General features: G+C 35.3%; 1 protein-coding gene across 1 annotated transcript in view; it reads left to right on the plus strand.

Annotated features, from left to right (window-relative positions):
* na (sodium leak channel non-selective protein na) overlaps window positions 1-12,931 on the plus strand; it is a 1,005,813-nt gene that overhangs the window by 48,256 nt on the left and 944,626 nt on the right. The window contains exon 5 of the mRNA XM_090411658.1: window positions 12,503-12,688. Coding sequence (XP_090267784.1) covers window positions 12,503-12,688 — 186 coding nt within the window. The remainder of the gene's footprint in view (window positions 1-12,502; window positions 12,689-12,931) is intronic.

The following is a 12,931-nucleotide window of genomic DNA, read 5'->3' on the forward strand; positions in this document are numbered from 1 at the left end:
TATAAATTTCAACTAATTGGTATGGAATAGTTTCCTAAAGTCCTAAAGTATGCTAGATACTAAGTGGGCTGAATATGTGCCATCCAAATTCTTGGAATTTTTATGCCACCATTATTGTTGAGATTAGGTGGTTAATCAGAATTTCACAGGCTTCTTTAAATTGTCTTTCATACCAGGTTTATGATGTAAATGTAAAGAGCAGGTACTTTTCCAATCAGTTTGGTGTAGGGTGTTGAGAGAGTGATCTGAGATGCCTGCTTCACCAAAATTGTTATATTTAATGTGTCTTTTGTGTTCTTTTTTATGTATAGGAATTGTACGTCAAGTTTCACCAATATAAGGTAAGTTACAGGTGCAGCAGATGCAATAAACTCCAGGATGTGCCAATGGGAGGAGAGGATCCTTAGAGGAGTTGAATATGTTTTTTAATTTTATAGGTAGTTTAAAAGTGGCATTGAGATTATAATGGTGTAGGATTCTATTGATTTTTTCTGATAACCCTTTAATATATGGGATGGCTATGTTTTTACTGTAATCTATATTCTTTTTTGATGAGGTTTTATGAAGAACTTTATTAATAGTATTTTTGTTATATCCATTTTTTATAAATGTGTTGCTAATAATTTTTAATTCTTGTTTAAGAGCTCATTGATGAGAGCAAATTGTTATAGCTCTGTTTTTAAGGGTGTTAATGACTCCAAATTTTTGCAATGGGTGGTGATATGAGTTAGCATGTATATATTGGCCAGTACATGTCGGTTTGTGGTAAACCATGAAGGATAGACTGCCTGAGGGAAGACGTGTGATCAGTGTATCCAGGAATGGGAGCGAGTTCTGATTTTCAATTTCGATAGTAAATTGTATGCGTTCGTGTTGTTTGTTCAGGTGGCTAAGGAATGTGTTTAATGTTTGTCGACTGTATGGCCAGATAACGAAAACATCGTCAACGTATCTAAGCCACACTGTAGGTTTTAGAGTAAAGGAATCAAGACTACTTTGCTCAAAAGCTTCCATATAAAAGTTAGCAGTTGGCAGGGATAGTGGTAAGCACATGGCCGTACCTCCTTTGTATAGGTAAAAGTTATTTTGCCACACGAGGTAACCGGACATAGTATGTGGACAAAGGAGGGCCGTAATGTTGGGCGGAAATTTGTTCCGTAGGAGAAGAATTGTGTCACTGATTTGGACATTTGTGAAAAGGGCAGAAACGTCAAAACTAACTAATAAATCATCTTTGCCGAGTGTTATGTTTTTAATTTTGTTTATAAAATGTTGTGTGTTCTTTATATAGAAGGAGGGAATGACCTACCAACTCCTTGAGTGTTGACGCTAATTTCTTGGCTAGGTGGTAATTAGGGCTGTCTACTTCCCCAAAACTGGCAAAAATTCTTAAGAAATTCAACATTAAAACTTGTTTCACTATGTTTCCAAAACTTTGCTCCATACTAAGTAGACCTAAAGTAAAACATTTCCCTTTTCAGTATCCAGGAGTTTACAAGATCATCTGTGAATGTGGCAAACCATATTATGGTCAGATGACTAAATCTAATCTTTTATGTATTGAGGAACACAGAAGAGACATATCCTACAATAGGACCAGAGCTAGTGCTCTCTCAAGCCACGTTCTCTTCTCTATTAACGTGGATGAAGGCCACCAAACACTTCGTAGACTGGCCGCAAACTTCTAATATATACAGGGTGTTCGGGATAAATTTGACAGTTTCGTAAGGAAAAAGAAAATCTTCTTTGTATCTATTAAATTTAATGAATTGACAAAAAAACATTACAGGCAGAGTTAATTACAATACTATCAACAAGATTTACTCAAAATAACCACCATTAGCATCGATCACAGCTTCAATTCTGCTTCGGAACCTCGAACAAGCTGATGCTACAGTCTCCCTGGGAAGGGCCGCAAAAACTGTTTTAATTTTATCCATTAACTGGGCTTTTGTATTACTGGAAGTGCGATTGGTGTCTTTTTCAACTGCGCCCCATACAAAATAATCCATGGGGTTAAGGTCTGGGGAGTTTGGAGGCCAAACATTTGGACTGGTGAAGTCGTAGAAATTTTCAGACAACCATTTTTGACTTTTCCCAGAGGTGTGGCAAGGGGCCGAATCCTGCTGCCATACATACGGCCTACCATTGGCTACCCTTGTTATCCAGGGCTTGACTACAGTTAGCAACTCCACGAACAAAGCCCGAATTCCAATGCCAGGGTTCTTCAACACCTGTTCCTGCAGATTTGCGAGGAATTCTGCTGTACGAACGCAATCAGATCGTCTGCTAGGGATCTTTCTTCTTGCTACATCCTCGTAGTCACCATTGCAAGTCTCTAGTTCATGCCTGATTGTTTTTACTGTATTCAGGGAGCATTGGGCAGCAGTCGTAATATCCTTATTTTGATGGCGGGCACGAATCATCATGATACAAGTTATTCTCTTCCATGATTCAGGTGGGTTCCAGCTATCCATCCTTTCTGACATCTTGTATATGAATGAAGAAGGGTCCAAACTTTTAAATGAAGAGAAGTGTGTGTTAATACATGTAACTTACGGAAAAATATAATTAATTATAAATATGTCAAATTTATCCCGAACACCCTGTATATATATAAACATGTTGCTCCCCTGCCCAACTCTTAGTTTTGTAACCTAATAGATAATAATAATAAGACTAGCTTTGATGTAGTAAAGGTTTTTTTTTTTTTTTTTCCTCACCAGAGGTCAGGCCAATAATTGTAGTAACGGTCAGTAACTTTAGCAAACCATATACATTGTAGTGCAGCTTGTTCCTCTGTATATATTGTGTATGCTCCAGAGGATGACCTTGATATGAAGGTCGAAACATCGAGTGTTGATTTTGGTTTTACTCTCTAACATGGTAGTTGTCTCCATAATATTTCAAAATGTATTCTGATCACCGTGTAAGCATGAAGGAAAGGATATCTCAAATATTTAATCAAACATTGTGTTCCATTCACAAATATCATACCACAATGCTCAATTTAAAAATTACACAATATTGTCATGCAATAAATATAAAATTAATTTATCAGCTGCAGCCCATACAAGACCAATACGGTGCACTTATGAATGATTTGAGAAAAATAAAAGAAAAAAGCAAACGAACATATAAATTACTTTAGTATACATTATCATTTAAATGAATTTTACAGAATGCTTTAATCCTAATTATAACCAAAATTATTAAAAGTTTGAAAATGCACACAAACTTTTTGAATGCCCTGTATATAGTGAGTTACTTCATATACTGTTTTTTTATTTATGGAGATTTAGTTATGAAGATGTTAGAGTAGATGATGAAACAGATTTATGATAAACAATAAATCTATTTAAGTTCTTTGTTCAAATGTGAATTCAATCTTTATAATTTCCTGATGATCAACATTCAGTGCTCAAACAAAGCATTTCTTCATAGTTAGGAAATTATGGAGACACAACACACATGTTAAAATAATTACTTTACTTAATATTAGGAAAGTAACTTTCGACATTTCAACCTCTGTATTGAGGTCATCATCAGAAAAATACATATGTAAAGGGTGTCCCAAAATTCACGCAAGATTTAAATTTAGCGCCATTTGTGCGGTAAAGTGTTGCCAACGAGAAAAAAAAGACAGCGTGACAGCTGACAGTTCAGGGTTATTAAAAATGGAGCGCTAAACGAAAGAACAATGCATTTTCATTGTTGAGCTATATTTTAAAAATAATGAAGGTTTGGCAGCTACAGTTCGCAATTTTCATACAAAATATGGTCGGAATAGTGATTTAACTTCATCAACTGTGAAAAGATTAATTAAAAAATTCAAGGAAACTGGATCAATTAGTGATCTTATACACTCTGGCCGTCCTTCAACAAGTCATTCAACAGAAAACATCGAAGCAGTTCGTGAGAGTGTTGCTGAGAGTCCAGGAACACCAATTCAGCACCGTGGTCTTGAGATGGGCATTTTGAGAAGCTCACTACAGCGTATTCTCATGAAAGATTTGCATCTTTATGCTTACAAAGTTCAATTGACTCAAGAACTGAAGCCTACTGACCACACACACACACACAGCGAAGAGAGTTCGTTGAATGGATTATGGAACAACAAGTGGATGCTTATTTTTCAAACAAATCATCTTCAGCGATGAGGCTCATTTTCATCTTGATGGCTTCGTTAATCGACAAAATTGTCGCATTTGGGGTTCAGAAAATCCACGAGTGATTGTTGAGAAACAAATGCATCCACAACGTGTCACTGTTTGGTGCGGATTTTGGGCTGGAGGCATCATCGGTCGATTCTTCTTCGAAAATGCGGCTGGTAAGGCAATAACAGTTAATAGTGCTCGCTATCGCGACATGATAATCCAGTTTTTTGTGACTAAATTGCAAGATATGGATGTGGACGACATGTCGTTTCAATGAGACGGTGCCACATGCCATACAGCCTGAGAAACAATTCAATTAATGCATGTGTAATTTCCCGTTTTGGTGATCAGAATTGGCCGCCCAGATCATGTGACTTAACGGCGTTGGACTTTTTTCTTTGGGGTTTTTTGAAGTCTAAGGTTTATACCAACAAGCCCACGACTACCCACGCCTTGAAGGTGGAAATTGAGCGCTGTATCAACGAAATTCAACCACATTTATGCAAAACGGTCATGGAAAATTTCGACAAAAGAGTGCGTATGTGCCAGCAAAGCCGTAGAGGCCATTTACCTGATATGCTATTCCATGCATAACCCTATACTGTATACTTTATGAATCAATAAGAAATTACAATTTTTAATTAAAAACCTGTGCTTTCTATCAAAATTACTTCTTGCGTGAATTTTGGTACACCCTGTATAAGATCCATGCTACTGCACTTATAGAGGTAAAATTAATCTAACTGCTTATTAATCTTTTACCTACTCTGAATTCTTGTGGAAAAACTAAATTAATAATATTAAATTTTAAAAAAATTATACATAGATTAAAAAAATTTTTTTAAATTTCAAACACAGATAAGATAAGTATAAAAATACAGATAAGTATTTCAAATACAGATAAGTATAAAAATAAATTAAAAATTCCAATTAAATTAAAATAAATAAAAAATAAACACATACAAAGCCAGCAAAGTTGGTGGATTGGTAGAGCCTCTCCTACTAAGCTCACGCAAAACATTAAGCAAATTTGAGTGCGGTTAGTAGTTGGACGGGGTCCAATCATTCGATGCTGTTGGCACACTCTCCCTCGATGAGTGTTTGGACTCTCAGGAGATATCACATCATCATCATCACTAAATTCCTACCATATATCCTCAAGGGGTGTAATAGTACTACATGAAAAAAATTACATCATTACTAACTTCCTATGTACAATTTTCCTCCAAATCAGTCTGTTACTTGTCAAGGCTCTAACATTATCAGATCTTATATTTCTATCATCTAAGGCATTTCTACCATATCAATCCACCTATATCTTGGCCTTCGTCTGGGTCGTTTTCCTGCCAACTTGGCAGAGAACACTTGTTTTGCTAATCTGAGATTAGCTCTGCTAACGCATTCCTGGATGCTGACAATGTCAAGCATTCTTTCCTAATATCCTCATTTTTAATATGATATTGCCATTGATGCCATCTGTTCATGCCTATAATCTTTCTCAGGACTCTCATATCTGCAGTGTCTAGTCATTGGTCAAGTGTTTTACGTCTGACCCAGATTTCAGATCCATAAGTTATGAACATTGTATACAGCTAATTTGGTGTTCCGACTAATTTCTCTCTTATTCCATATGAATGTATTCAATTGACTTCCCACCATACCAGCTTTGCTAATTCTGTTGTCTATTTCTATATTTAATTTACCATCTTCACTAAAAATCATGCCTTAGTAGCTGAAATGTTTTACTTGTTCCACAGGTTCTCCATTCACAACACAGTTGACATTTTCAATGATTCTGCCTATTTTCATTGTCTTTGTGTTTTTATTGCTGACCTTCATACCATATCTATTACAACAGTTATTCAATTTAGTCAGGGAATCTTGCAGACTTGTAGCATATTTATTTAGAAGTAAAATATCATCCGCATAGAGCAAAGAGCTTGACATTAACATCTCCAATTTTGATATCATGTTAAATACCACTTTCCTTCATAATGTAATCCATATAGATAATGAATAACAGAGGTGATAAAGTACATTCTTGTCTGACACTAGATTTAACATTAAACCATCTCCCTGTATACTTCCTTCAATTCTAACTACTGACTTACAACTCAAATAAAGACTAAGTATTGCTTGATATAATGATCCACTGACACCATACAACTATAGCATTTTGAATAGCTTCTCTCTTGGCACCTTGTTATATGCTTTTTCCAGATCTAAAAAACTTAAATACAGATCTTTGTTATATTCCCATGCTTTTTCTCGACTATTTGTCGTAAAGTGAAGATCTGATACTGACAGCCTCTATTTGGCCTGAATCCAGCTTGTTCTTCACCAAGCTTTTCTTCCACAATTCTTCTCAACCGTTTCTCACGTATACTTGTAGATCTTGCCAGAATACTCAGGAGGGAAATACCTCTGTAATTCTCACATTCAGTTTTATTTCCCTTTTTATATATATGGGTACTATGAGAGCTCTGCTCCAATCATCGGGAATTCGTCTCTCTGTCCAGGCTTGCTGTACTTTGCAGTGCAGCCACTGTAAAGACTCTTATACTACTATACTTCAGCATTTCTGGTCGAATATCATCTACTCCTGCTGCCTTTCCACATTTCAAGCCTTTGATGTCTTTTTCTACTTCTAGTATGGATATGTATTCCTGACTGCATGCCTGGTCAGTGTTATTTACCACATGCTGTCATCACTGCTTGTTTCATTTAGCAGTTTTTCAAAGTAATTACTCCATACTTCAAGGATATCTTTTTCTCCCATTTTCATGTCACCTTTATTATCTCTAAATCCTTTTACAGCCCTCTTTCCTCCATTCCTAAGCTTCTTCAATAACCTCCAGAATATTTTGCCACATTCTTGATATTTATTTTCTATATTCTTGCCAAAGTCCTCCCATGACTTTTGTTTAGCTAGTTTTACGCAGTGTTTAGCTTTCTTGCATTTGTCTCTGTATTCTCTAAGAGCACAAGCTGACTTATTTGCCTGGAACTTTTGATATACCTTCTTCTTTTCCTTCACTGCCTCTTTAACTTCCTGTGTCCACCATGGAGGTCTAATTTTTCCATCCTTGCAGACAACTTCACCACATGCCTCTCTAGCTGAATCAATCAGGGCTTTCTTCAAGGCTTGCCACTGAATCTCCAAGGTTTGATTCTTGTCCTCAAACTCTTCCATTTTTTCTTCAATAATCTTTGTGTATTTTAGTCTACAGTTCACATCCGAGAGCTGCTCAACTTTTATTCCTATTAAAACTTTCTTACATGTTACTTTTCAGTATGAAATTCAATTTCATCCTACTCAAGACTAAATAGAGATCACTTCCAATTTCAAATCCTCTGTACACTCTGGTGTCCTGCACCAGGGAGAAAATATCACTATCAACAATAACATAGTCAATGAGACTTTTCTTATTCCTTGCCTCTTCTCTCCTTTGAATTTGTGCACATTTGTATGTTGGAACATGCTGTTAGTAATAACAGTCCATGTCCTGAGCAGAAATCCAACAGATATTTGCCATTATTATTAGCTTTGCTCTTTTCTCCAAATTTTCTAAAAATATTTTTGTATGTCTCACAATCATTTCCTACTCTGCTATTTAGATCCCCAACAAGGACCAACTTTTCCTTTTTCATTGTGTCAGTTGCTTTTTCTAAAGCCTCAAAAAATTCCTCCACTTCTACCTTAGTAGAACCTTCTGTGGGACCATAGGCACAAATAAGTCTCATTGTCCAGTTCGCCATTCTCATATTTGCCCACATTACTCTACTTGAGACTGACTGCCATTCAAGAACTTTTCCTTTTTCATTGTCTCAGTTGCTTTTTCTACAGCCTCGAATAATTCCTCCGCTTCTACCTTAGTAGAACCTTCTGTGGGACCATAGGTACAAATAAGTCTCATTGTCCAGTTCGCCATTTTCATATTTGCCCACATTACTCTACTTGAGACTGACTGCCATTCAAGAAGATTAGCCTCGTATTTTGTGTTGTATACTATGGCTACTCCTTCTTTTCCTTGATTGTCATTGCCTGAATATAACATTTTGTATTTATTGCTCAGAAAGATCTCGCCAGTTTTTGTCTTTTTTGTTTCAGTCACCCCTATTATGTCGATCTGGTACTTATCTAATTCCTCAGCTAGCTCCATTTCTTTGCCATTCAGGCTTCTTATGTTGATAGTACCAATCTTTAACTCTGGTGATGTTGAGTTGGGGGTGTGTTTTCAGATTTGTTCTAGTAGCTGACTTTTCGTTGTTCGCTCTGGTTCCCTGGCGAAAACACCGGGGGTTTTTTAACCGGGCGACGCCCCAGCCGGCATGAAATTTTGTCATGTTGTACCATCATTTTTTATTTTGCTTTAACAATAGGAATACAGTTTGGTCAGCTAAATCCCAAATTCCCAGCCCATCCTCATTCATTCAGTATCCAAGTAGATACCCAACGGGGTGCACCACAAGATGGACATTAGGACAAGTGGACATTAGGTCAGAAGCACTGGTCGGTTCTTTGCATTCCTTTAAAGGCTATGTGGAGGTCTCCTCTCAGTTATACAGCTTTGACCCTTCGGCACTCTGGAGATATCACATAATATTTTATATTTTATTTTATTATTTTTTTTAATGTCTCAGATAAATTACATACATAGATACAGTAATAATTATATATACACGATTAACAATTATATAACAGATATTTGAAAGTTAATAATATTCTTAAATAATTTTTTTTTTAATGTCTCAGATAAATTGCATACATAGATACTGTCATAATTATATATATATATAATATTTATAACACATTACAATTGTGAATAACAAATACTTGCAAGTTAATAATTTTCTTCCTCGAAGCTTAGCAGAGCTTATCTGAGGAAGATAATAGATGGTAGATGGTTGTGGTGTCATAGTTATGTGTCTATACTGGCCGCAAGCCAGGTGTTGATTTTACTGTTTGTTGGTACGTGCCTAGAAGACTTCAATTCTTGCAACCAGTTAGTGATTTGATTGATGTCATGTTGCATATTTGTGTAAGTGATATTTGCGTTGTTGTGAATGGATACTATGGCCATGTCGATACTATGGTGTGTTTGTTTCTTTGTGTTCTTGTAGTGATGGTTTTTGAGTGGGGGTTTGTCATAGGTTTGTGTGTGTGGGGGGGAGAGAGAAACAGCAATTGCTCTAATTTTCATTCTAGCTATAATATTTATATAGCGCCTGTTTTAGCTTCCTGTATGTTCCTATATTTCTGTTGTCGAAACGGCAGTTTGTTTATCATGTCAGGTACGTAGAAGTTTTGGGTGGCTTTGTTGTAGTGATTGCTGTACTTATATGTTATGTAGTTTGTTGACTGTGGTCTTGTATTTGATATGTTGTTCTGTTTACTCTATAGGTTGGGCTGTAGTAATGTTTTAACATGGCTGTGTAGTGGCATAAGTATTTCACCTTTAATATTTTGTGTTTTGTCCGTGCTTCCTGCATAAGTGTGGGTTGTTCCCAGAATATCAGTTTTACCATTTTATCTTGTAACCATTGTAACCTCTGAAGTCTGTAGTCTGCACAGAATGCGTATGATGTGATTGCATATCTTAAAATGGTTTCACATAATGCTTTACAGATTAGTATTTTTATGTGGGTTGGGGCAATGTCTTTTAATCTGTATAGTTTGCTTGCTATTATCCTAAGCTTGGTATGTAGGTAGTTTGTATGGCTATTTCAACTTTGATCAGCATCGAAGTGAAGTCCGAGATAGTGTGTTATTTTCACCTGTGTGATGGGTTGTAATTTTAGGTTCTGCGCTTTGTGTATAGGAGGATGAATGTCGGAAATTGAGATATTTAGTTTCTATAGGCAGGGTTTGGGAGTTTTTGAATATCATTAGCTTTGTTTTTCCATGGTTTATATATATATGCCGTTTTCGGTTAACCAGTTATAGTTCGCCCACCATTTCTAGATCCCTTCTTGGCTTGGTGCCAAGAATAGTCGATTCATGCTGAAGGGGAGAAACAAATGAAGGATGTACGAATTGGTCGCCAACATGCAAATTCACGTGCTTTCTTGTCTGTCGCTGTACTACTACTACTAGCTTGATTTTTGTTGTTCTCTTTTTGCATTATTTTTTTATTATTAATTTGTATGATGGATCCAGTACAGTCAACAAGTTATATTGTTACACGTTTCAGTAGCTCTCTTGCAAAAGAATATTGAATAATGTGCTGATATTCTGCGAAAAAGATCGTCAGAAGGCCGTCTTCTTGTACCCCTTTCTCAAGTCATAAAACGTGCAAGCGCAATTGCGGGCGTATCGGGGTCGACTGTTAAAAGAATTCGTAGGGAATCAAAAGGTGAAGGTAAGCCAACATTTAAATCTCCTAAAAAAAGCGCCAGAGAAAGAAAACCATTGAAACCGTAGCTTTGAATGATTTTGATGTAGATGTTATACGAAGAACTATTCACGAATTTTACGTGGTCGAGTAAAGAGTGCCAACTGTTCCGAAATTGATTCCTGTGCTTAAAGAAAAAATTAATTTTCCTTGGAAAAGAGAAACTTTAAGGAAAATACTTCATGAAATCGGATTTTGTTTTAAAAAGTCCCAGAATAAAAGGAAACTTATCATAGAGCGAAGTGACATTGTTTTATGTAGAACGCAGTATTTGCACGTATTAACACTACGTACATTTTTCCAACTGTTATACAAGCAAAATAGTTACACTTTAAAAACAGCAATGTTCGTAAAAGAAAAACTAAATTTTCTGACCTGTAATAATAAACAAACTCAGTTTGTTTATTATTACATCCCAGAAGACAGACTGATTACCCTATTATCGGAATGGATTCTCCTTTTTCGGACATGCGCAGAAGTGTCAAGGGACCTCAAATCGGTGGGCGAACTATAGTGATTTGATTGATGTCATGTTGCATATTTGTGTAAGCGATATTTGCGTTGTTGTGAATAGATACTATGGCCTTGTCATCTGCGTACTGGAAGATTTTATTTTTTAGGGGGAGGTGGCTTATGTCGTGTGTGTATATGTTAAATAGAATGGGAGATAGGACAGCTCCTTGCGGTACTCCACAGATTACATGTACCTCTATAATAATAATAATAATAATAATAATAATATTTTTAAACAATAAATAAATTAATAACAGAACTACATTAAACATTTCTAAAGTCCTCTTGTATTGAGATTTTCTTCTAGGCTTGTTCTGGTTGCTATACAGGTTGCAAATTGGTCCTCCACATTCTTGGAATGATTAATCCATCATTTTTGTTCAGGCTTGGATAGTGTTTTAGCATTTCATAGGCTTCTTTGAATTTTCTTTCAAATCAGGTTTTGGTGCAGTGTAGGCTTATCAGACCAATATCACTCCAACCATACCATAGAATTGACTGGAAAGGCACCAAGTCCCTACACCACACCGAAACCGAGTTTGAGAGAACATTCAAAGAAGCCTGTGAAATGATAAAACACTATCCAAACCTGAACAAAAATGATGGATTAATCATTCCAAGAATGTGGAGAGACCCATCTGCACCTGTATAGCAACCAGAACAAGCCCAGAAGAAAATCTCAATATGAGAGGACTTTAGAAATGTTTGATGTAGTTCTGTTTTTAATTTATTTATTGTTTAAAAATATTGTATGTGTTTATTTTTTTATTTATTTTAATTTAATTGGAATTTTTAATTTATTTTTATACTTATCTGTTTTTGAAATTAAATTTTTTTTAATCTATTTATAATTTAAAAAAAATGTAATATTATTAATTTAGTTTTTCCACAAGAGGTCAGGCTAGGTAAAAGATTAATAAACAGTTAGATTCATTTTACCTTTGTAAAGTGCAGTAGAATGTAGCTTTGATTTTATGTATTTTCCTGATGATGACCTCAATACAGAGGTTGAAACATGAAAGTTACTTTCCTAATATTAAGTAAAGTAATTATTTAACACATGTTGTGTCTCCATAATTTCTTAACTATGAATGCTGACCACCGTGTAATCTTTAAAGAAAGAAAAGCATTTCTTCATATAGTCATGCTGAGTTGAATATAGTCAATGAAAACTTATCATGGAGAAATTTTAGTTCTTTTTAGGTAGCAGTCTAGCATTATTGTTTACCTTAAAGTTAAGTTTCAAAACATTAGTTTCAAAAATCATAAGTTGAGAAATAAAGAAGACAAATTCTCTTTTTTCACATTCAGTGAAATGTTTTTGTGATACCTAATTCATTCAAAAATTGTGATACTGATCTACCATTCCTCATTCATTATTTTGATGTGTATGGATTTGTTATTCATTATAAATATACAGATTTCTTTTAATGCTAGGTATGGGTCCGTCGATTGTTGAGGCTGTGTGCACTGTTGAGCCTGGTATCAGTTAGTCTGAACACTACTAGAACATTTGAAAAGTATGAGTCGCTTATATATATCACTTTCTGCTGTGATATGTTTGTCACTTTCCTCTTTACTGCTGAAATGATTGCCAAGATGCACATTAGAGGAGTAATTACAGTAAGTAACTCTTTGAACAGAAAATCTCTCTTATACCATTATTAATTGTATATTAAACACATTGTATACCTGCAGATGTCTCTTGAACATTAAATAAACATGATAATATAATGAATTTTCTATAAATTAATATCAGTTTTTGATTTTTTACAGTTACTGCAGATAGTGTTTTTTTAAAATAAAATAAAACCACCTGAGGAGAAGTGAATAAAGTACCAAATGAATCATCAATAGTAGAGAGGT

This window comes from Typopeltis vanoorti, chromosome 21 (genome assembly GCF_054136105.1).
Source record: "Typopeltis vanoorti isolate ZY-2024b chromosome 21, IOZ_Tvanoo_1.0, whole genome shotgun sequence".
Lineage (NCBI taxonomy): Eukaryota > Metazoa > Arthropoda > Arachnida > Uropygi > Thelyphonidae > Typopeltis > Typopeltis vanoorti.